This window comes from Myxocyprinus asiaticus, chromosome 12 (genome assembly GCF_019703515.2).
Source record: "Myxocyprinus asiaticus isolate MX2 ecotype Aquarium Trade chromosome 12, UBuf_Myxa_2, whole genome shotgun sequence".
Taxonomy (NCBI): Eukaryota; Metazoa; Chordata; class Actinopteri; order Cypriniformes; family Catostomidae; genus Myxocyprinus; species Myxocyprinus asiaticus.
Genome location: NC_059355.1, coordinates 36431700 through 36453412, shown reverse-complemented (window position 1 = coordinate 36453412; position 21713 = coordinate 36431700). Strand labels below are relative to the sequence as shown.

Genomic DNA, 21713 nt, shown 5'->3' with positions numbered 1-21713 from the left:
CCTGTCCTAACTCCTGCTTTGATCCAATAAAATCTACACGTGAACTGTGTTGCATGAAATCCTATTACAGTGTTAGACTCCCTCTACTGCTGTTAGTCCAGCTGAATTCTGAGCATTGAGCCAGCAAAAATACTTAATCTGATTAACAAAAAACAAGAAAAACAGACCAATAAACAGATGCCGATATAAAAGACCAGAAAATAAGAGAGAGATTTGATGAAAAATGCAGGAGGAATGAGGATAATGTAATTAAAGAGAGAGAAACAGGGAGAAGAAAAGAGAAAACGTGAGTAGGAATTTGAGGTCAGTTCTAATAATACTGATACTTGTCATGGCCACCACACCACCTCATTCCACTGGGAGGAATGGAGGCAGTGTGGGACAACTGCGTGTGTGTCTGCCAGGTGTGTGTATGCATTTGGGATGCATTTGTATGTGTGTGCCAGGTTAGTGTATGTTTGTCAGAGTTGTGCGTGTACTTTCTGCAACTGTCGGTACTCCTTTTCCACTGGATTCCTCATTTTGGACTGGCTGTGTTGATCTGGCAGTGCACGCACAGGAAGATTCAATTTGATGCTAATCATGTCTACGGTACGAGTAGTGTATGTTTGTTTTCATCAGTGTGCGTGTTAAAAAGGAGTATCAACAATGGCATGTTTTAGCTCTATAACTTATTGTGGTTGTGAATTCTCTTTGGATAATGTTATGTGTGTTGGTGTGTAAAGTTATTATTTTGGATGTTCAGGAAACCTGTTTGAAAACAATCAGTATTTTTGCAATTCCTTTTGGTGACACTAGTAACACAGAAATTACACACTTCAGTTTTAAACTTTCTCCTTCCCCCACTACCATCAGGTTAACTTCTACAAAAGTTATTACTTATAGTGTTGGTATTCATTTCTGTATTGCTTTGGATTTATTTATTTATTGTAAAGTTATCATAACCAATTCAGATTATTTTGACAGGCATTTCTTTCCAGTACATATATAACAATTTTTCTGGTGAATAGCATTTATCTCACTGCATTTAATGTCCCTAAAGAGAATTATCTGGTGTTAAGGAGGTTTATCTCGGCCCTGTAAATAACTCCTCTAAATTGCAAAACAAGATTGGGGAGGTTTGTAGCTGTCAGATAGCTAATAAAAGTCCTTGCCTTTAACGTGTGACAACTGCAGTAATTGAGATGTGACTTGCTGGGCGTAAGCAATCCACAGCAGCCTTCGATCATTGGACACTTCATCTGGCACCAAAGTTGTTCAGTACCCAGCATCTGTTGCACACATGGACGTGAGAGTCACAGAGTCTAATCTGTGACCACTATAATCCTATTAGGAGGTTAACATTGGTGACTAAAAGTCTTCCTCTTTCTAAAATGAGAAATAAAACATAGTTTACTCTATGTGTATGATTGTAAATTTAATCTGGGTTACATTCAAATTATTTCTGGTTTGAATATTACAGCGTGGGTGCAAAATGCCTGATAACAGCCTTGGCTAGCAAAGATCATTGCATCTCATTGCATTATTTACAGTGAATATTCTCGTTCTTCGTGCCAAAGACAATTTTTTCCATTATTTTTCAACAAAAAAATAGTTTTTCTGTATATAATGAAAATATTTTTTTTTTATACAATTACATAAATACATTTGTCACAATAAATAAATTGTTACAGGACAAAATAAAGTGAGAGACAAACACATTTATCTGCTTATTCTTAGCAGATTATACATATATCATTTTTGGATAAGAAAAACTACATTTACAGTTAAATCGCAATATTTATTGTCAATAAAAGAAATTGTTAGGTAGATTTTTATCTAACATATACTGTATATATAACTTGTATGTAATGGTGATGAATGGAGACAAGCAAAGTCAAATCTATCAAAATAATGTGACTATGTTCAGTATCCTACTGATTATATCAATAGCAAGTCATCATGGGGACACACTGAAAAAAAATATGTGTTGGATTTACTTAAAATATATACGTAGCCTTTTTACATCACACTTTACATATAAATTTAATGTATGGTCATTTAAATATGTATTTCACACAAAATAGATTTAGCAATATTAGCAAGTTGTTTTAAATTAACATTTATATCACTGTTTCTGCTTAACTTAATTTACTTGGCTTTAAAGAAAATAATAACTGAGGTCAGGCATTAAACTTGATTCCCTAAAGAAGTGCACATAAAGATGCTCTTTAGCTATGCATATTCACATGCTCAAGGAAAAATTTAATGGATTGAACAGGATCCAAGTTGACCACTAATGGAACACGGATCACCCGACTTTACACAAAACAGCTATTTACAGTAAAGCAACATCAATAATACTAAAATTAGCAAAAAGCTAAAATCTCTATGAATTCTTAATAACAACTAAATGCCCACATAAGTTCCTTTTGACAAACAGACATGCTTAAATAAAGTTCAGGGACTTATGGGTATTCTCCATAACCTCAGTTCTGTACTTGATTGTTTGAGTTAGTAGTACTTAAAATCTTAATTTTATGGATTTGTAAGCTAAAGAAGTTCAAAGCACTCACGATTATTCATTTACGTTACATAAATCTCTAAACTCACGCAATAAATGAAAATTAAGTAAAGCTAAAAATGTTTTAAATATGTGTCAGTGTGTTCTTAAATAAGCTATTTTATATATATATATATATATATATATATATATATATATATATATATATATAAAAAGTATCCCCTTTTCTCCCCAATTTTGTCATGCCCAATTCCCACTACTTACTTGGTCCTCGTGGTGGCGCGGTTACTCACCTCAATCCGGGTGGCGGAGGACAAGTCTCAGTTGCCTCCGCTTCTGAGACAGTCAATCTGCGCATCTTATCACGTGGCACGTGACACCGCGGAGACTCGCAGCATGTGGAGCCTTATGCTACTCTCTGCGATCCACGCACAACTTACCATGCACCCCATTGAGAGTGAGAACCACTAATCATGACCATGAGGAGGTTACCCCATGTGACTCTACCCTCACTAGCAACCAGGCCAATTTGGTTGCTTAGGAGATCTGGCTGGAGTCACTCAGCACACCCTGGATTCGAACTTGCGACTCCAGGAGTGGCAGTCAGGGTCAATACTTGCTGAGCTACCCAGGCCCCTTAAATAAGCTATTTATTTATTTATGTTACGGTTGTTGAACCAACAAATCATTTTTAAAGTAGCACAGTTTTCTTGAGAATGACCAAAATATTCCCCTCACTAGTTTTAGGTAGGGTAGTAAATAAGTTGCAGGGTTGAATTGAATGGAAGATGAGTTTATTTGTGTTGTGAAAAGCTTTTCGGCCTTAAGCCTGATAACTGCCCCTCCTTTTAGCTTTTTACTGTGCCGATCAGTCTCTGGTCTGTCTAAGAGTTACAGCATTACACAAACATACAGTTAATACAGCACATATGGTAATATACCTCTTCTCCATATAGTCATAATGATTTTGTATTCATAACATTAAGTGTTTTCTGAAAAAGATCTGATGGAAGTGTGGTGTACTATAAATAGTTTAGTCATCCTAGAGCTGTGTTGAGTATTCTAGCATGAAAAAATAGACTAATCAATTTTTTAATGTCCTTGTGTTCTAGATGAAAACCCCACCTCTAAAAAATATTTTAACGGAGCCCTCAATGACCTCTGCACTTCAGCTAGCATATACAATGGCTGTAAGTCTGTGTGTGTGTGTGTGTGTGTGTGTGTTTGTGTACATGTTTACACTACATTGTGGGGACCAAATGTTCCCACAAGTATAGTAAAATCTGAGATCACCTACATTGGGAAATGGCTTATTAAACATACTACACAATGTTTTTTTGAAAATTTAAAAATCCAAAATGGTTTCTGTGAGGGTTAGGTTTAGGGGTAGGGTTAGGGTTAGGGGATAGAAATTATCGTTAGATCTGTATAAAATCCATAAAATGCATGGAAGTCTATGGAGTGTCCCCACAATGATATAAAAAGTTTGTGTGTGTGTGCGTGTGGGCAGGTTGAAGTGGTTTAGGTTACAAACTGGTAATTACAAGGGTATTATGCTATAAATGTGGTTTATGAGGATATTTCTAGTGTCCCCATAATTCAAATCACTTAAAAAACATACAAAACGAGGTTTTATTGGAAATGTAAAAATGCAGAAGGTTTTTTGTGAGAGTTAGGTTTAGGGGTAGGGTAAGGTTAGGGGATTGAATCTATAGTTCGTACAGTATAAAAATCATTATGTCTCTGGAGAGTCCTCATAATGATAGCTGCACCAACATGTGTGTGTGTGTGTGTGTGTGTGTGTGTGTGTGTGTGTGTGTGTGTGTGCTGTGAGAGAGCATGCGTGAGTATTTTTGCTACTCACAATATGTCAGTGTGTGTCACAGTGTATATCTGTGTATGTTTTGTGTATGTGTTTCATTGTCTGGTTGCTGTGCACAAAGATCACATTTCACAGGATCAAAAGTGACACTAAACTGTGTGTATGTGGTTTAATCAGAACACCAAGCATGTGATGAGACTGCAGTTCATTTTATATTTAGTAATGAAGGGGGTGGATACATGTGTGTGTGACAAGACATGCCAGGGTAGAGGGTGTCTGTACAGCTATCATGCTTAGACTCCTCACTGTCCCATTCAGTCTAGGAGAGAGTGACTGCCAGAGAATAAGAGACACCAGAGTTGAAAAAGAAAGTGAGAAAGAGAGAAAGGTAGTCACTTCACTTCTAGTTGTTTCTTTGGTTGTCCTCAGGCCATCTGGTCAACATGCAGCGCTCGACACCTGTGGATCCCACAAAGATTGGTGTTGGACGGGCCATTGCTGTCCTCACCTCAGGAGGAGATGCACAAGGTGAGGAAGGGTGTATTTGTGTCTGTGTCTATGTCAATGTGTAAATTATTTAATATTAAATATTGTGTATGGGCCTTAATTGAGCATTACCTGGTGGGCTGAACAACTTTTTTGGGGGGTCGACTGTTACATTAGCTTGTTTAATTACATTCTACAATAACTCTGAATCCAACAAATGCTTTTAAAACATCACAACGCACATTAAACACAGTGTTTTTGTGCTATGACAACATTATATAAGCATCATCTGGCATCATTTTTTGTAGTGAATGCCATGGGATGATTAGGTTTTTATGTTCCTGGTTATGTAGGTGTACTGTATCAATAGTTTTAACACAAAATGGAATTACACAAAAAATTTTATTCTGCCATTGTTTACTTACCCTCATTGCATTTGAAAGCCATGTTTTTGAGGGGTTTTTTTCTGGGACACAAAATTATCTTTTCCAAATAAAGAAAGTAGTTAATGGTTTATACTGTCAAGCTCCAAAAAGACAAAAAAAAAAAAAAAAAAAGCACCATGAAATTAATGCAACTCATGAACTATATTCCAAGTCTTCTGAATTTATACAATAGCTTTGTGTTAGAAACAGGCATAAATTAAGTCATTATTCACAAATATGAATACAAATATGTGATACGAATCTTGTTCTTGCACTAAAATAATATCTCTTTGGCTGAACTTGATTTAGTCATGGACAGTGGTTCCACTTGTTTGAAATTAGTTTTCTTAAATTAAAATTACCATGTAATTTCAATTTAAATACTTCAAGTAGATGGAACCTAACTGAATCAAGTAAACCCAACAAAATGTCAAATGTCAAAATAACTCAAATTAAGCTCTTTTAATGATATGCTAGCTAGTGATAGGAAATGTTTGCATGCTAAACACATGCTGGTGGGAACTTGGTCATTATGCTATAGTTAGCACAGAAATTGTTCAATAGGTAAAGGAATATAGTATACTCAAAATGTATTGGCCCTCAACCTAGGCTCAGGCTTCACTCTTTACCATGATGGGAACCCCCACAACTACAACAGTAATGGAAATTCTTATATATTTCAACATATCATAACATCGAACACTAAGCCTCCCCCTTTATATTCATCTTGCACAAAGACACATAAAATAACACTCAATTTTAACATTTACTCTCCCTGTCGAGTCCCATGCAAAGCATGCCTGGAACTAGAAATCCTCTGCCCAGTTTCAGTTTACTAAACAAAAGTTGTTCATATTGTTACAATGTAAATGGATTAAGGAAAGTAGGCAAGACACTTTTAGTTGAATCACCCCAATTAATTTAAGTTCCCTTGGTTGCATACATTTTTTGAGTAATATAAACATGGGAGGATTGAGTAGAACTGACAATAGTGAAAGTTTTGTTCCCTATCTGTCACTCACTCGACGTTGTGTCGATGTAGTGATACTAGGGGTCGCCCTTGGGAGCCCCAAACACCTCTGATCTTTGAGAAAAGGCCAATGGGATTTGGCGAGTGGAATTTGCATGCCACTCCCCTGGACATACAGGTATAAAAGGAGCTGGCTCATTCGGCTCAAACTCATTCAGATTTTTTTTCGGAGCCGAGCGGTTGTGTTTCAGCAAGCTGAATTCCTCAGACCGATCCATTCACCTCGAAAGCTGTTGGATTTATGGCGCATTACAGCGGTTTTTCCCCCTCTTGCACTGGTGGTGTGCAGAGAACGCCCCTGGGCGCTTCAGAGTATATTCTTCCTAATAAAAGAGTATATTTTCCTACTAAAAGAGTGGCACAGATGGAGCATCTTTTTAAAGATGTCTTTCCGTCTGTGTATAATTCCTGGTTGCGGTCGCTATCTCTCCGCTTCTGATGGCCACGATTGCTGTCTCACGTGCTTGGGCGCTACCCACGCGGAGACATCGTTCGTGGATGGGTCATGTCCTCATTGCGAGAACATGACCATGGCAACATCGCGGTCGCGGCTTTCCTTCGTCAGGGGGAAACCACCCCAGCGGCTCCCCGCCTCGTTCCTTCTACCTACGGAAATGAGGCTGCGGCGGTTAGCACTGGGGGCGATTTGGAGACCTCACTGGGAGCTTCTCTGCCGGGAAACCTCCCATGGACCTCCCATTCCCCAGTACGCTCGTGTGCCCCGGTCGAGTTCTGGGACGAGACCGCCGGCTCGTCTCAGGGCGAGTTCACAATCTCATTCGGGGCTTGCGAAGAGGATGAGCTTTCGATCGCAGCATTGGAGAGCGGGCTCGTCCAGTCTGACGCCGAGGGCTCGACTGGGCTCCCACCCTCTGGTGCGGTCGCCCAGTCGCAGGCTGACGTGGAGCTGGCGGCCATGCTTGCCCGGGCAGCTGTGAGCGTCGGGCTGGAGTGGAACCCTCCACTCCCCCCTGAACCCTCGCGGCTTGACGATTGGTTCCTGGGCTCAGAGCGCCGCTCCCGGCCGTGCCCTGCCCCAGTTCCTTTCTTCCCGGAGGTGCATGATGAGCTCACGAGATTGTGGCGGGCACCTTTCACTTTGCCTCTAAGAATCTGAGGAAGGCTTTGGAGCGCCCCTGAGATGGGTGACCCAGGGAGACGGAGACCCGCTACAGATGTGGAGCTGGTAAACAGACCACTCCATCCCTGGTGGAGGGCTGGGAGAAGAATCGTTGTTTTCCTTTTCTTATGATTTCGACGCATGCTCAAAGGGCTGTGGTACCCACATTTTCAAGAAAAGAGCGGTTTCCTCACTTCCTGGGTCACACATTCGGTGTCCACGGCTGTCGTTATCACGACCGCCGGGCACCGCACCTTTATGGCAGGCATGTCGCTCCGGAGGCGGGTCCCCTGCCCCCGCGGGCCCAGCTGTGGTACAGTTGCACCCACGCCAGAACGGTTGTGACAGGCCGTGAGGCTGCAGCTGGGGCAGCCGGTCCCCATTTTTTGGGCAGTTGAATTGTCCCCGAGGTGCAGGGGACCATACGACGCTCATAAGAGCGTTGGGGGAGGTTATGTGACGGCCGGGTGTGCTGGCTACGGGGCACACATAGGTCTGCCCGTCTCGCACCGCCAGTTCACGTAACACAGTTCAGCTAGTTGTGGCATTTTGTATAGGGACCCCTAGTGTCACTATATCGACACAACGTCAAGTAAGTGACAGATAGGGAACGTCCTGGTTACTTTCGTAACCTCCGTTCCCTGATGGAGGGAACGAGATGTTGTGTCCCTCCTGTCACATCACTGAACTACCCGCTGAAATGGCCGGGACCTTGTCTCAGCTCCTCAGCACAAAACCTGAATGAGTGGTTGCAAGCCAGCTCCTTTTATACCCGTATGTCCAGGAGAGTGGCATGCAAATTCCACTCGCCAATTCCCATTGGCCTTTTCTCAAAGATCAGAGGTGTTTGGGGCTCCCAAGGGCGACCCCTAGTGTTACTACATCGACACAACGTCTCGTTCCCTCCATCAGGGAACGGAGGTTACAGAAGTAACCAGGACATTTTCAGTCTGCTTCCACACAGTAAATGTGGCATTTTGTTTATGATACATGTGAGAAACAATGACATTTGTGTGAAATTTCTTGTAGTATTGTAATACTGAAGAAAGCAGCTTTTTTGGTAGAATTTTTTTTTTTTTTTTTTTGACAGTTTAAAGCGTCATCCACTTTCAAAGTATCGAAAGAGCAGCATCAACATTCTGCTAAACTTCTTTTGAGTTCAATGGAAGAAATGAAACCATATGGGTTTTGAAGAACATAAGGGTGACTTTTCAGTTTGGGGTGAACTAGAAAAGTTGGAGATTCCCCATTTTTTTCCCTCTCTGTTTCTGTAAATCTCTTCACATAAACCTGAAAAATCTGAAAATAAAACACCACAGCTATAACTCATCCATCAAAAGATGCTGGTTCATATTTTATTCTCTGGAATTATAATGCAAGCTATGAAGCCAAATGTGTGTGCTGCTCGAATTTGGCTCCACCTGATAGATGATGATTTAAAGTGGTTGTGTTGGATGGGCTCCGTAAACCTTGATTACCTGATTGAACTCTCACCTCCTCATTGCTATAGCAGCCATGTTGAATGAGCAACAGCAGTCGTATATTAGAAAGGTCATGAGAGGTCATAGAACTTTCTTACTGACCTTTTAGCCAACCTTTAGCGGTAGGAAAGAGAACTCACCTTTAACCTTATCTGGTACCAGCTGCAGAATAATTCAAATAACTGTGTAATGTCAACTAGTCCTAGAAGAACCTTAACTATGGTCACCCCATCATTCTCTCTCTCTCTCCCTCTCAATTCTTATCCATGATCTCTCTCTCTCTCTCTTTCTCTCTCTCTCTCTCTCTCTCTCTCTCTCTCTCTCTCTGTGTGTCTTGGGGGTGTTATATTTAGCCAGTGACCTTTGGGGAAATGTGGTTGCTTTAGAGGGCTGGGCAATGAGGCTTGCCTGTTCTCCTCTCTGGTTCAATCTTAACTAAAACTTGAGTCACTTAGATTGCCCTTTTCAATGGGACTTAAACACTATGTATGTGTGTGTGTATGTGTTTCTGTGCCCAGATGACAAGATAACAGGTCTGGAATAAGACAAAAAGTAATTTCTTCCCACACGCTTTCTAGTTAATTAGTAGTTAGCTGGATATGTTCTACAAGCAGTCAGCTAAACTTAATTAAATGTAATGCTTTGTCATCTTGTGACAAATGAAAAGATGTTATAATCTTAAAGGTAGCTGTACTTCTGGTATATAAATCATTGTCAAATCTGCCTAATTTAATGATTGCACGCAGTGACTTTTAAAATATTCTATTTGTTTTGTGTCTATAGAAAATATGTAATAATTATGATAATTAACATATGTGAATTATGATATGTCAGGTATGAATGCTGCCGTCCGTGCCACAGTGAGAGTTGGGATCTACACTGGCGCTAAAGTCTATTTTGTGCATGAGGTTTGTACACTCTTGAAACACACTCAGAAAAGAAATAAAGAATTAAAATTGAAAGACTGGCATTTGCTGCACATGAAACAATGATTTGTAATTCTAATGCACTGTTATTCATCCAAAGTATTTATTATGGGGGAATAAAATTTTCTAATTCCCTCAAGTCTTGCACGATTCTGAATGCACTCAATCTTTTGAAAGTTTATGTATTCTGTAATGTGAGTGGGTGTTCAGTTATGCATAATGCAATGTCTGTGTGTGTCTAGGGATATCAAGGCCTAGTCGATGGTGGAGGTAACATCCGACCAGCAACTTGGGAGAGTGTATCAATGATGTTGCAACTGGTAATAAACATATACACATACATATTTGCTGACATAACCAAAAATCACAAATGAAACTTTAATATATCCATTGTTTGTCCCAGACAGCAATCAGATCAAATAGCGAGCAAATGGAGACTTTTGCTTTCCTGAGAGAAAGACTCTAATTATCTCACATGTTTCCTATAGAGTTTCAGAAGAGATCTCATCACAAACTTTTAAACCCAAATTATCTGAGCTATGCTATCCACTTAATGGAATAGTTCACCCAAAAATGAAAATTCTCTCTGTATTTACTCCTTCTCATGATATCCCAGGTGTGTATGAATTTCTTTCATCACCAGAACACATTTGAAGAAAATTAGAAAAATATCTTTGCTCAGTAGGTCCTTAAAATGCAAGTGGATGGTGATTTCACTTTTGAAACTCCAAAAATCACAGACAGTCAGCATAAACGTCATCCATACGACACCAGCGGTTAAATTAATGTCTAATTATTTATTTATTTTTGGGGGGATTTTTACCCTTTTTCTCCCAATTTGGAATGCCCAATTCCCAATGTGCTTTTAAGTCCTTGTGGTCGTGTAGTGATTCGCCTCAGTCTGGGTGGCGGAGGACAAATCCCAGTGCGGGACCATCAACCCGCACATCTTATCATGTGGCTTGATGCCATCCACCGCGGCAACCACGCATGCATCACAGCCGGAAGAGCAGCACTGTATATAAGTGAGAAGGAGGAATGCTGTACATTAGCTTGGTTAGTTTTTGTTTAGATCTTTATTTATCTGTTTCTTTACTCACAATGGTGCGTTTGTGTGCTTATCCTGGATGTCTCAACCAAGTGGAGAAGGTGAGATTACGTCTGTATCATGGCAATGCAAATACGTCACACAAGAGACCACTTGAACTCCACCCTCTCGTGAAGCTTACCGGAAGCATTGGATTATAGTTAAAAAGTACTTAAATATTAATATTTTTTTGCACTAAAAGCGATCGTATAGCTTTAGAAGACATTAATTTAACCATTGGAGTCGTATCGATGACGTTTATGCTGACTGTCTGTGATTTTTGGAGCTTCAAAAGTGAAATCACAAAAAATTTAAATTCTCTTATCATTTACTCACCCTCATGCCATCTCAGATGTGTATGAGTTTCTTTATTCTGCAGAACACAAACAAAGATGTATAGAAGAATATCTCAGCTCTGTATGTCCTTTCAAGTGAATGGTGGCCAGAGCTCTGAAGGTCCAAAAAACACAAAAAGGCGGCATAAATGTAATCCAGACTCCAGTGGTTAAATCCATGTCTTCAGAAGCAATATGATACAGTAGGTAAAAAAACAGATCAACATTTAAGACCTTTTTAACCATAAATCTCTACTTTCACTTTCATTTCCACTTTCTTCTTCTTTTGTTTTTTATAAATTCACATTCTTCGTGCATATCGCCACCTACTGGTCAGGGCTGGTCAAAGGTGGAGATTTGTAGTGAAAAAGTTCATAAATATTTATCTGTTTCTCACACGCACCTATCACGTCGCTTCAGAAGACATTGATTTAACCACTGGAGTAGTATGGTTTAATGTTTTGCTGCCTTTACATGCTTTTTGGACCTTCTGAACTCTGGTCACCATTCACTTGCATTGTGAGGACGTACAGAGCTGAGATATTCTTCTAAAAATCTTTGTTGGTGTTCTGCAGAAGAAAGAAAGTCCTTTATATCTTGGATGGCATGAGGGTAAGTAAATGATGAGAGAATTTTTATTTTTGGGTGAACTGTTCCTTTAACATTACATCCATAAATTAAGTTTCTTGTAAGAGTTTTTGCCTTGTGTCTTTATTGTAAGTAGTCATTTAGCAGATGCTTACAGTAAACTTTCTTAAAAGTTACAGTATCTATGTTACTTCTCTCTATGTTGTCAGGGTGGCACAGTGATTGGTAGTGCCCGCTGCCAGGACTTCCGCACTAAGGAGGGCAGAGCAAAGGCAGCATGTAACCTGGTGAAGTTGGGCATAACAAATCTGTGTGTAATTGGTGGAGATGGCAGCCTAACAGGTGCCAATGAGTTCCGCAATGAGTGGAGTGAGCTGCTCCAAATCCTGCTGAAAGCAGGTAGGACTATGCTACCCAACACAGAGAACTAAAATACCCATAATCATTGCTGTGAATCACATAGCTTAGAATAATTTTTTTTATCTTACATTATCAACATCATAACATGGTCTCACTATACTTGGCCTTACAAAAAACTACTGTGATTGTACCTTTGTGCAGTGATAGTATCAAATACAATAGAAATAGTGATGTATACAATGGTACTCAAAGGTAATGAAAAGAATGGTATTACCATATGTCCTATAATGGTTTTACCATGGTATCATGTCCAAAAATCATGGTATTACCATGTTACCATGTTCAAAAAAACATAACAATATAACATCATAGTACTTTTTGTAAGATCTGCCAAAGAAGGCCAGAGAAACCAAACAAGACAGAATAGAAGATCTGTGGAATGCCTTTCTAAGAACTACCATTCCCCATGTGCTCCGTTTGTTATACTTCATCTATTCAGTATTTCTGTATGTTTTTGAAATTATTTGCCTGAGGGAGCCGATAACATTGAATGTGTTCAATTAAGAGGCATAATGACACCAGCCGACCAATATCACTAGATTTCCAAAAGCAAGAATTGTCTGTGTCCATAGGTAAGATCACAGCAGAGGAGGCCAAGCGTTCATCTCATCTGAACATCGTTGGAATGGTTGGATCCATAGACAATGATTTCTGTGGCACAGACATGACCATTGGTACAGATTCAGCTCTGCACAGGATCATGGAAGTAGTGGATGCCATAACAACAACAGCTCAGAGGTACATACAGACACACACATGCAAGCGTATGATCAAATTACAATTTTAAAATATTCAGATATACAGAACCTGATAACTTGATTTAACCATTCTTCTTTCCCTACAGTCATCAAAGAACCTTCATTTTGGAGGTGATGGGGAGGAATTGTGGGTATGTTGCAGTAAAATGCATGTGTCATTTTTATAGGATGCTCATATATTATATTACACCAAAATATGTATTTTAATGTAGCATATTTCTTTCATAAATAGATATAGAAACAAAAAAGCTGCAGTAATATAGTTATAAACAAGATTGCTACCTCTAACCAAAAGTGTGTGTATGTGTTTGATGTAGGTATTTGGCCTTAGTTACTGCCCTGGCATGTGGTGCCGACTGGGTTTTTATTCCTGAAATGCCTCCAGATGAAGGCTGGGAAGATCATCTATGCAGAAGACTAACCTATGTAACATCTATATAAATTTTGTTTTTATTATTATTATTATTATTATGATTTCTCATCATTATCAGTGCCATCGACATTATATTCTTTCTAATATCATTGTAATGTCCCCTCCCCCTATACTATATGTGTTTGTGTGATTCATTGCCCAGCAAAGAAGCATTGGCCATCGTCTGAATGTCATCATCGTGGCTGAAGGAGCTTTGGATCGCCATGGCAAACCCATCACTTGCGACATTATCAAGACCGTAAGAGTCGCACACTGCATGATGAGATATGATCATAGCTTATCATGTTTTATCAGCTGTTACTTAACATGGCTCATGCCTTGTGTATATTTGTGTTTGTTTAGCTGGTCACTAAGAAGCTTGGTTTTGACACACGTGCCACAATTCTGGGTCACGTGCAGAGAGGAGGAACACCTTCAGCCTTTGACAGAATCCTGGTATGATCTTAAAGGGATAGTTCACCCAAAAATGAAAATTCCATCTTGTTTACTCACTCTCATACCATCCCAGATGTGTATGACTTTCTTTCTTCGGCTAAACACAAACGAAGATTTTCAGAAGAATATTTCAGCTCTGTTGGTCCATTCAATGCAAGTGAATGGTGGCCAGCTCTTTGAAGCTCCATAAAGGACATAAAGGCAGCATGAAATAATCCATACGACTCCAGTGGTTAAATCAATGTCTTCAGAAGCGATATGATAGGTGTGGGTGAGAAACAGAGCAATATTTAAGTCCTATTTTACTATAAATTCTCCTACCTGCCCAGTAGGTGGCGATATGCATGAAGAATGCGAATTGCCAAAAACAAAAGAAGAAGAACGTGAAATTGAAAGCGAAAATGGAGAATTATAGTAAAAAAGGACTTAAATATTGATCTGTTTCTCACCCACACCTATCATATTGCTTCTAAAGACATGGATTAAACCACTGGAGTCGTATAAATGACTTTTATGCTGCCTTTATGTCCTTTTTGGAGCTTCAAAGTTCTGGCTTGCATTGCAGTGAGTGAACCAACAGAGCTGAGATATTCTTCTAAAAATCTTTGTGTTTAGAAGAAGAAATAAAGTCATTTACATCTGGGATGGCGTGAGGGTGAGTAAATGTGAGAGAATTTTCACTTTTGGGAGAACTATCCCTTTAATACATGTCCTGTTCTAATACATGATTTTACATTGTATTGCAAAGACATTTTTAGTTATGTTTTGCTGGTCAATACAACAGTGGTTTTGGACTTCATATTGACACCTATTGGATGAAGAATCATGCATTAGTAGATGTTTTTGGTTATCATTGTCTTTTTGTACAAATACCGTATTTGCAGGCATATATCATCCATGCAGAAGATAAGGTCTTACCCTCTGTCTCTTTTTATCAGGGCAGTAGGATGGGTGTGGAGGCTGTGATGGCATTGCTGGAGGCCACTCCTGACACTCCAGCATGTGTGGTCAGTCTGTCTGGGAACATGGCTGTCCGACTGCCCCTCATGGAGTGTGTGCAAGTGGTGAGGTGGCACAGACACACAAATCCCTCTAAATTCTGAATTCATTCTCAACCTTGTTGCTTCAAATATTTTATGACACATTTACTGACCTCTTTGAGGATGAATTAATACTTCCCATTTTATGAATTTTTTATATGTGGTAATCCAAATCAAATCCATCTAACTGCTGATTTCTGTCCTTTTTATTTATTTTATTATTTGAAAACACTTATTGTGTATCATTGTCCATTTGTACTCTTACTGAGTTTAAATTTTAAAATCAATATTTAATTTGTAATTTCTCATTGTCCTTGTTTAGACTAAAGAGGTGAGCAAAGCTATGGCAGAGGGCAGGTTCGAGGAAGCCGTCAAGCTCAGGGGAAAGTAAGTTTGTCGTTCTTTTCTTTCTTGTTTACACTGTAAAAAATTTGTGAGGTTCTATTTCTACTTGATCTAACCTTTAAAAAACATTTCCGCTGGCGTAACCTAATGTAGTCAGGTTGATTCATTCGTATTCAAAAATAATTTTGACTTGAATTAAACCAATTAATTTAGATCTTACCAAATTAAGTGCATTTTTAGGTTTTCTGACAAAACATTTCTTCAGTGTACATTCTTTCCCATGCTTTCACTATAGAAGATGACTACACTTTGTGATTGATATGCTACTCTCTCCTGCAGGAGTTTTGAGAACAATTGGAACACATATAAGCTCTTAGCCCATGTGTCCGCCCCTGACTTGAAGGTGTGTAACTGCATCTGCAGATCATTTAGTCAGAAGTCACTTTACATTTATCACTGTCATGTATATATTTTATTTTGGCCTCTCTGCCCTTTCTCTCACTCTTTTCATCTTTCTCTCCTTCTGTAGAGTAATATAAACATTGCAATACTGAATGTGGGAGCTCCGTGTGCAGGAATGAATGCTGTTGTCCGTTCAGCGGTTAGGATTGGAATCCTTCAAGGACATAACATGTTAGCTGTGCATGACGGCTTCGAGGGACTTGCACAGGGGACTGTAACCCATGAGCCCATTTTACGAAACATTTGAGAGATTTGAGAGATTTAGTCTATTGCTCTTTCTGTCTCTTTATGTATCTCTGTATCTCCTACCCTTTCCAGATTGAACCAATCTCATGGGCCTATGTGGGAGGTTGGACAGGCAAAGGCGGTTCTAATCTAGGAACCAAAAGGTACCACAGAGCTATTAATTTAAGTCAAATATTGCACCTTTATAGTGCTTTGAAATTACAACCACAGTGCCCTTTTCATATGTAGTCACTATTACATATGAATATTATGTCAAATATCAACACCTCTGAAGTCAACTCATTTTTTCAGAGGTAACCATCCTGCTTTTAAAGGTGAAGTGTAGTTTTCATGTTAAAGGGATAGTTCACCCAAAAAATTAAAATTCTCTCATCATTTATTTACCTTCATGCCATCCAAGATGTGTATGACTTTCTTTCTTCTGCTGAACACAAATTAAGATATTTAGAAGAATATTTCCACTCTCTAGGTCCAAAAAATGCAAGTCATGCACATCTGGGATGGCATGAGGGTGAGTAAATGATGAGAGAATTTTCATATTTGGGTGAACTATTCCTTTCAAATAATCTCTCTGATCCTAGTTTATTGTGCAGAGACAACTATAAGTAAGCCATTAGGTTGACCTCACATAGAGCATACAGCTCTGTAGTGCTTTGAAAACATTGTTCTGGTAATTTGAGTGAACGTCTGGTTCAACCACTGGCGTAAGTTTTGGACGGGACTACCTGTTGGCATGAGCAATGGCAGAAGAGGGGCGGAAGGCGTGATTTTGGGAAACAATTATATTTGCAATTTCATTTGGTGCTGATACTGTTGTGTGAATGACACACTTCACTTTTAAATCACAACATTTATTACCTTTATAGTGTTATGTTACAGAATTGATCTCCTTGACAGAACCTGTTTTTCTCTCTCTCTCTCTTTCTTTCTCCCTCTCTCCCTTTAGGAACCTGCCAGCTAGTATGATTGAAGACATCAGTCTGAATATAGCCAAATTTAACATTCATGCCCTGGTTATCATAGGTGGGTTTGAGGTGAGAACATCAGAGCAACTACTGCTAATATTAAAGGGATAGTTCAACCCCCAAAAATTAACCTGCATGTGAAAAGCCTGCCATTATTTACTTAACCTCAAACCTGTGTGACTTTCCTTCTACAATGGAACATAAAAGTAGATGTTTGGCAGAATGTAAACCTCAGCCATATTTCACCTTAATTGTACAGAAAAATATGCAATGAAAGTGAAAGTGAACGGAAACTAACATTCTGAGTGAGCAAATATTTTTTTTGAGTGAACCATCCCTTTAAATAAACATGTGTTTAGTATGTTTTTATTTGCTTACATGCTCCATCCATTCTTACATTCTTTCTCTCTTATTTAGGCATTTTCTGGAGGTTTGGAATTAGTGACTGCCAGAGAAAAGTATGAGGAGTTGTGTATTCCCCTGGTTGTTATTCCAGCTACTGTGTCTAATAATGTTCCTGGATCAGACTTCAGTATTGGAGCTGATACTGCCCTCAATACTATCACATCAGTAAGAAACATTTACTTAATCCACACAATCAAATACATGCTAATACATATTTGTTTGAAAGAAGAAACTATGCGATCCAGACCAGAAATATTAATCTAAATATTAAATATATACAGTGGGGTCCAGAAGTCTGAGACTGGAAATAAACAGAAAATTTTGTGAATTATTTTACAGTAAACAATTAAATGTTATGATGTAGCATGAATAAGAAATATTTAAGATTGTGCACTATTTCTTGGTCACTTATCAAATAAGCACATTTGTTACATTTTCTTTGTTAACCCCTTTCTGCAAAAGATCAGGTTTTCTTGCTTAAATTGAAGCGCACAAGATGCTCTTTGAAAGCTTGTCAAATCATGCTGGTATCATCAGGTTTTGCACAAACTTGTAGTCCATGCCAGCTCGAGTGTATATTGTCATTAAAGAAAAAGGGGGTCATACCAAACATTAAGATATTCTGAAATGCATGTTTATTTTCCAATTCAACAACTGAAATTGTTATGAGGATGAAAACAATTGTATGAAATTAGAAAGATGCTAAATGAAGCATATTTTTTCTTCTTCTTGTGCATGTTTTTAAGACATGCGACAGGATAAAGCAGTCTGCTGCAGGAACAAAGCGCAGGGTTTTCATCACTGAAACTATGGGAGGATTCTGTGGATATCTAGCAACTATGGCAGGACTGGCTGCTGGGGCTGACGCTGCCTATATTTATGAGGAGCCTTTTGGCATTCAAGATTTGGAGGTGGCATACAGTTTCATGATTGGATTAGTGCATAAACGGATAGATAGATGTAATTTGGTTTGTCTGCTAATTGATTAATTTCCGATTGGGAGGTAGACAAACGTGGAACATTTGTTGGAGAAGATGAAGACCACAGTGAAACGAGGCCTCATCCTCAGGTTGGCCTTTCTGTTACCCAATCTGTTTCCTCTGCATCTTTTCATTCTAAACCTCACTCTCTCTTTCTCATTCAGTAAATTTATGCCATAATCTTGACAAATGACTGTGGTGTTATTTTATTCTTCCACCAACACAAATAATATAAAATTGTTTTCCCACAGGAATGAGAAATGTAATGCAAACTATACTACAGATTTCCTCTTCAACTTGTACTCAGAAGAGGGCAAAGGAGTTTTTGACTGCCGCAAGAATGTGCTTGGTCACATGCAGCAGGTCTGCGCAAGCAAAATTGATAATACTATCTTTTTAAAGTCAACATGAAATTGGCCCTATTTACTATCTTAACATCCTGAGACCAGAGCGTGACTGCTGTGTTCATTTTCCATTTCCCCTTTTGATTTGTAACTTGTAGCACCTAATATACAAGCAAAATAATAATAATAATAATGCTAATAATAAATTCTAGAGCAAATAGTTTTCCTAAAAATTGATGTCCACATATGTGGACAACGGGACTAAATTGTGACATTTTAAATAATACCAAGCTATAGAAAGTCAGATTTTTTTTCATCAAATTGTTAATTATGTTTACAGGAGTGTTGGTCATTCATGTTTTTGAGATGTTACGGACATTACAGCTGATTTTCTGTAAACCTGAATAAAAAATTCTTATTCATTATAAAGTAATGGCCAGCATCATCCAATCACTGCCTGCCATCCATGTTAAAATACAATTTTGCACAGGAAATATGTATAGGAATGCATTTACTAACCAAATGAATAGAACTGTTGTACTCTATTGTACAGTGATAAAATAAAATATAACAAAATTTATATTAAAATGATGCTAAATGACCCACAGATGTGTTAAGATTGAAAGTTATTTAAAATAACTAACATGTTTTTGTTTTTTCAACTTTTGAGGGAATAATGTCCCAAAATCCACAAATGTGGACATCATGTTTATCAGCGCGCTGACACGTGAAAAATGAATGAATTTTTTAAAACGGCATATCAAACGAAACTGGATACACTACTCTTCACACCCAAACAGGTTTCAATGAAAAACTTACAAGAGGTTTCTTACCAGAGGCACTTTTGTTCAGAGCCGTCGATTAGGGAGGACTACTGGACATTTTGTCCCGGGCCCGGGCTTGAGGGGGGGCCCGGCCAGAGTGGAGGTTGGTTCAATATTTTAGAGCGCATCTAAACGCGGTTGTAAATACGGAGACAGCATGCGAAAGCAAAAGCAAAAGCCTCTGGGGCAGCATACGTTGATGGAAGAACTGTCACGTTGCTTAGGAGACCTGGCTGGAGTCACTCAGCACGCCCTGGGATTCAAACTAGCCAACTCCAGGGGTGGTAGCCAGCGTCTTTTACCACTGAGCTACCCAGGCCCCCCTGGGCACAAGAATTTCTAACTGCAGCCCTGCTTTTGTTGGCCCTGCGCTAGAAGTGCAATATGGAAATCGATGCCATACTGTTGTGTCACGTGACTTGGTGTGCCAGAAGTTGAACACTTAAATGACAGTCTAGAGTGTTGTGAACAGTATTCAGTCGGTTTAAATAAATTTAAATTATGCGTTGCGTATAGCGAAGCCAAAACACAATATCCATGCATGTGGACGCGGGGTCGCAAGAGGTTATGTACATGTTCCTAATCTTAATGTGAACAAAGAAAAAATGCCACCGTAATGTTTCACCAAATGTAATAACTGCTCCACCTCTGAAACAACTTTCGGTTGACGTCACCAAGCCATCTTATTTTTTAACCCCTCCCCTTTAACCACTGGTCATACAGAGACCAACTTTTCCAATGCAATCAATTCCTGACGGATAAAGTCCCGCCATACATTTCTCATTTAATATCCTGTTTCATTCTGAAATAAATCACTGTACTGACGTAAAATAGATTATGAATGCCGTTTCATGTTGACTTCAACATCAAAACTGAGTTTTCTGATTAGTCCTCATGATGTAGACAGGTTAAATGTTTTTTTCCCCTTTTTATTATCACAGGTCACAATCACTAACTTGCTTTCGCTATATTTTTCAGGGTGGAACCCCTACACCATTTGACAGGACCTTTGGCACAAAAATGGGTGCTAAAGCAGTGTTGTGGTTGACTGATAAACTAAAGGAGTGCTACAGACATGGTAAGTATACTACAATTGGCACGGCTAAAGAAAAAGAGCACCAGAAGATTTTAATTGTATGTATTTCAATTTACATAAAGACTATAGTGCGTGCAAATAATTTTCTCCATTTGTCCCTAAATGTTTTTCGCTCCTATATGAGCAGGGCGTATCTTTGCTAACACACCGGATTCTGCCTGTGTTCTGGGATTGAGGAAGAGATCAATGGTCTTCCAGTCTCTCTCTGAGCTCAAAGAGAACACTGACTTTGAGTGAGAGATCCCTCTGTCTTTCAATTTACCAGTGAACACATTGTCATCCACTGGGTGAGTCCTATCTTATCACTGTGCTCTCTCTCTCTGCCTTTGTTTCTCTTTCAGACATCGTATACCAAAGACACAGTGGTGGCTGAAGCTTAGGCCCATTCTCAAGATTCTGGCCAAATACAAGATCAATTTGGACACATCAGAGACTGCTACTATGGAGCATGTTATCAAGAAGAGAGGAGCAGTCTAGGCTGTATACACACACACACACACACACACACACACACACACACATGTTGGTGCGGCTATCCTTATGAGGACTCTCCATAGACATAATGATGTTTATACTGTATGAACTATAGATTCTATCAACCAAACCCTACCCCTAAACCTAACCCTCACAAAAAAACTTTCTGCATTTTTACATTTTCAATAAAACATCGTTTAGTATGTTTTTTAAGCCATTTGTATTATGGAGACACTAGAAATGTCCTCATAAACCACATTTATAGCATAATATCCTTGTATTTAGCAGTTTGTAACCTAAAAAAAGTCCTCGTAAACCACCCAAACCCGCCCAATTACAGTAGGATAGTGTCATAAGATCCACCACATTCTGTTACAGAATTTAAATGACACAAACTCTTTTTTTCAGCAGAAACATGGATTCACCCAACCCCCCCCCCCTTTTTTTTTAACATATCATCATGTCTAAATTGTGCTCATTTTTGAAAAATAATAAATAAATAAATCTATTTGCCACATTAAACAGAAGCTGTAATTCTAGATGTTTTCAGTACATGCTCTGAATCTCTGTGATATACATTTATAAAATAAAAGGATGTTGCCCCGGTTCTCTGCTTTTACTCTTCTTTATAGGCCTGCATCGAGCCATTGTCCCCTCATATCATCTCTCTCTCTCCTGTCATA

General features: G+C 38.9%; 1 protein-coding gene across 1 annotated transcript; it reads left to right on the top strand.

The window, feature by feature from the left end:
- The first annotated feature begins 365 nt into the window (after positions 1–365).
- On the top strand, positions 366–21630 carry LOC127448880 (ATP-dependent 6-phosphofructokinase, muscle type-like). The gene is made up of 24 exons (XM_051711780.1): positions 366–591; positions 3616–3693; positions 4755–4853; positions 9702–9775; positions 10036–10113; positions 12013–12202; positions 12796–12961; positions 13068–13112; positions 13299–13407; positions 13557–13652; positions 13757–13849; positions 14788–14913; positions 15212–15276; positions 15574–15637; positions 15764–15910; positions 16015–16085; positions 16889–16976; positions 17325–17477; positions 18059–18223; positions 18320–18381; positions 18544–18655; positions 20439–20538; positions 20684–20789; positions 20898–21630. Exons 1-24 carry the CDS (start codon positions 366–368, stop codon positions 21031–21033), a joined length of 2649 nt encoding a protein of 882 aa, XP_051567740.1. The 3' UTR covers positions 21034–21630.
- Positions 21631–21713: the final 83 nt, after the last annotated feature.

Bases quoted from the DNA above. Each gene is read 5' to 3' on its own strand.
- LOC127448880 (XM_051711780.1), top strand. From the start codon at position 366: ATGGAGGCAGTGTGGGACAACTGCGTGTGTGTCTGCCAGGTGTGTGTA. The intron at 592-3,615 runs GTACGAGTAGTG...CTTGTGTTCTAG, and splicing joins TGATGCTAATCATGTCTACG to ATGAAAACCCCACCTCTAAA. The intron at 20,790-20,897 runs GTGAGAGATCCC...TTTCTCTTTCAG, and splicing joins AAAGAGAACACTGACTTTGA to ACATCGTATACCAAAGACAC.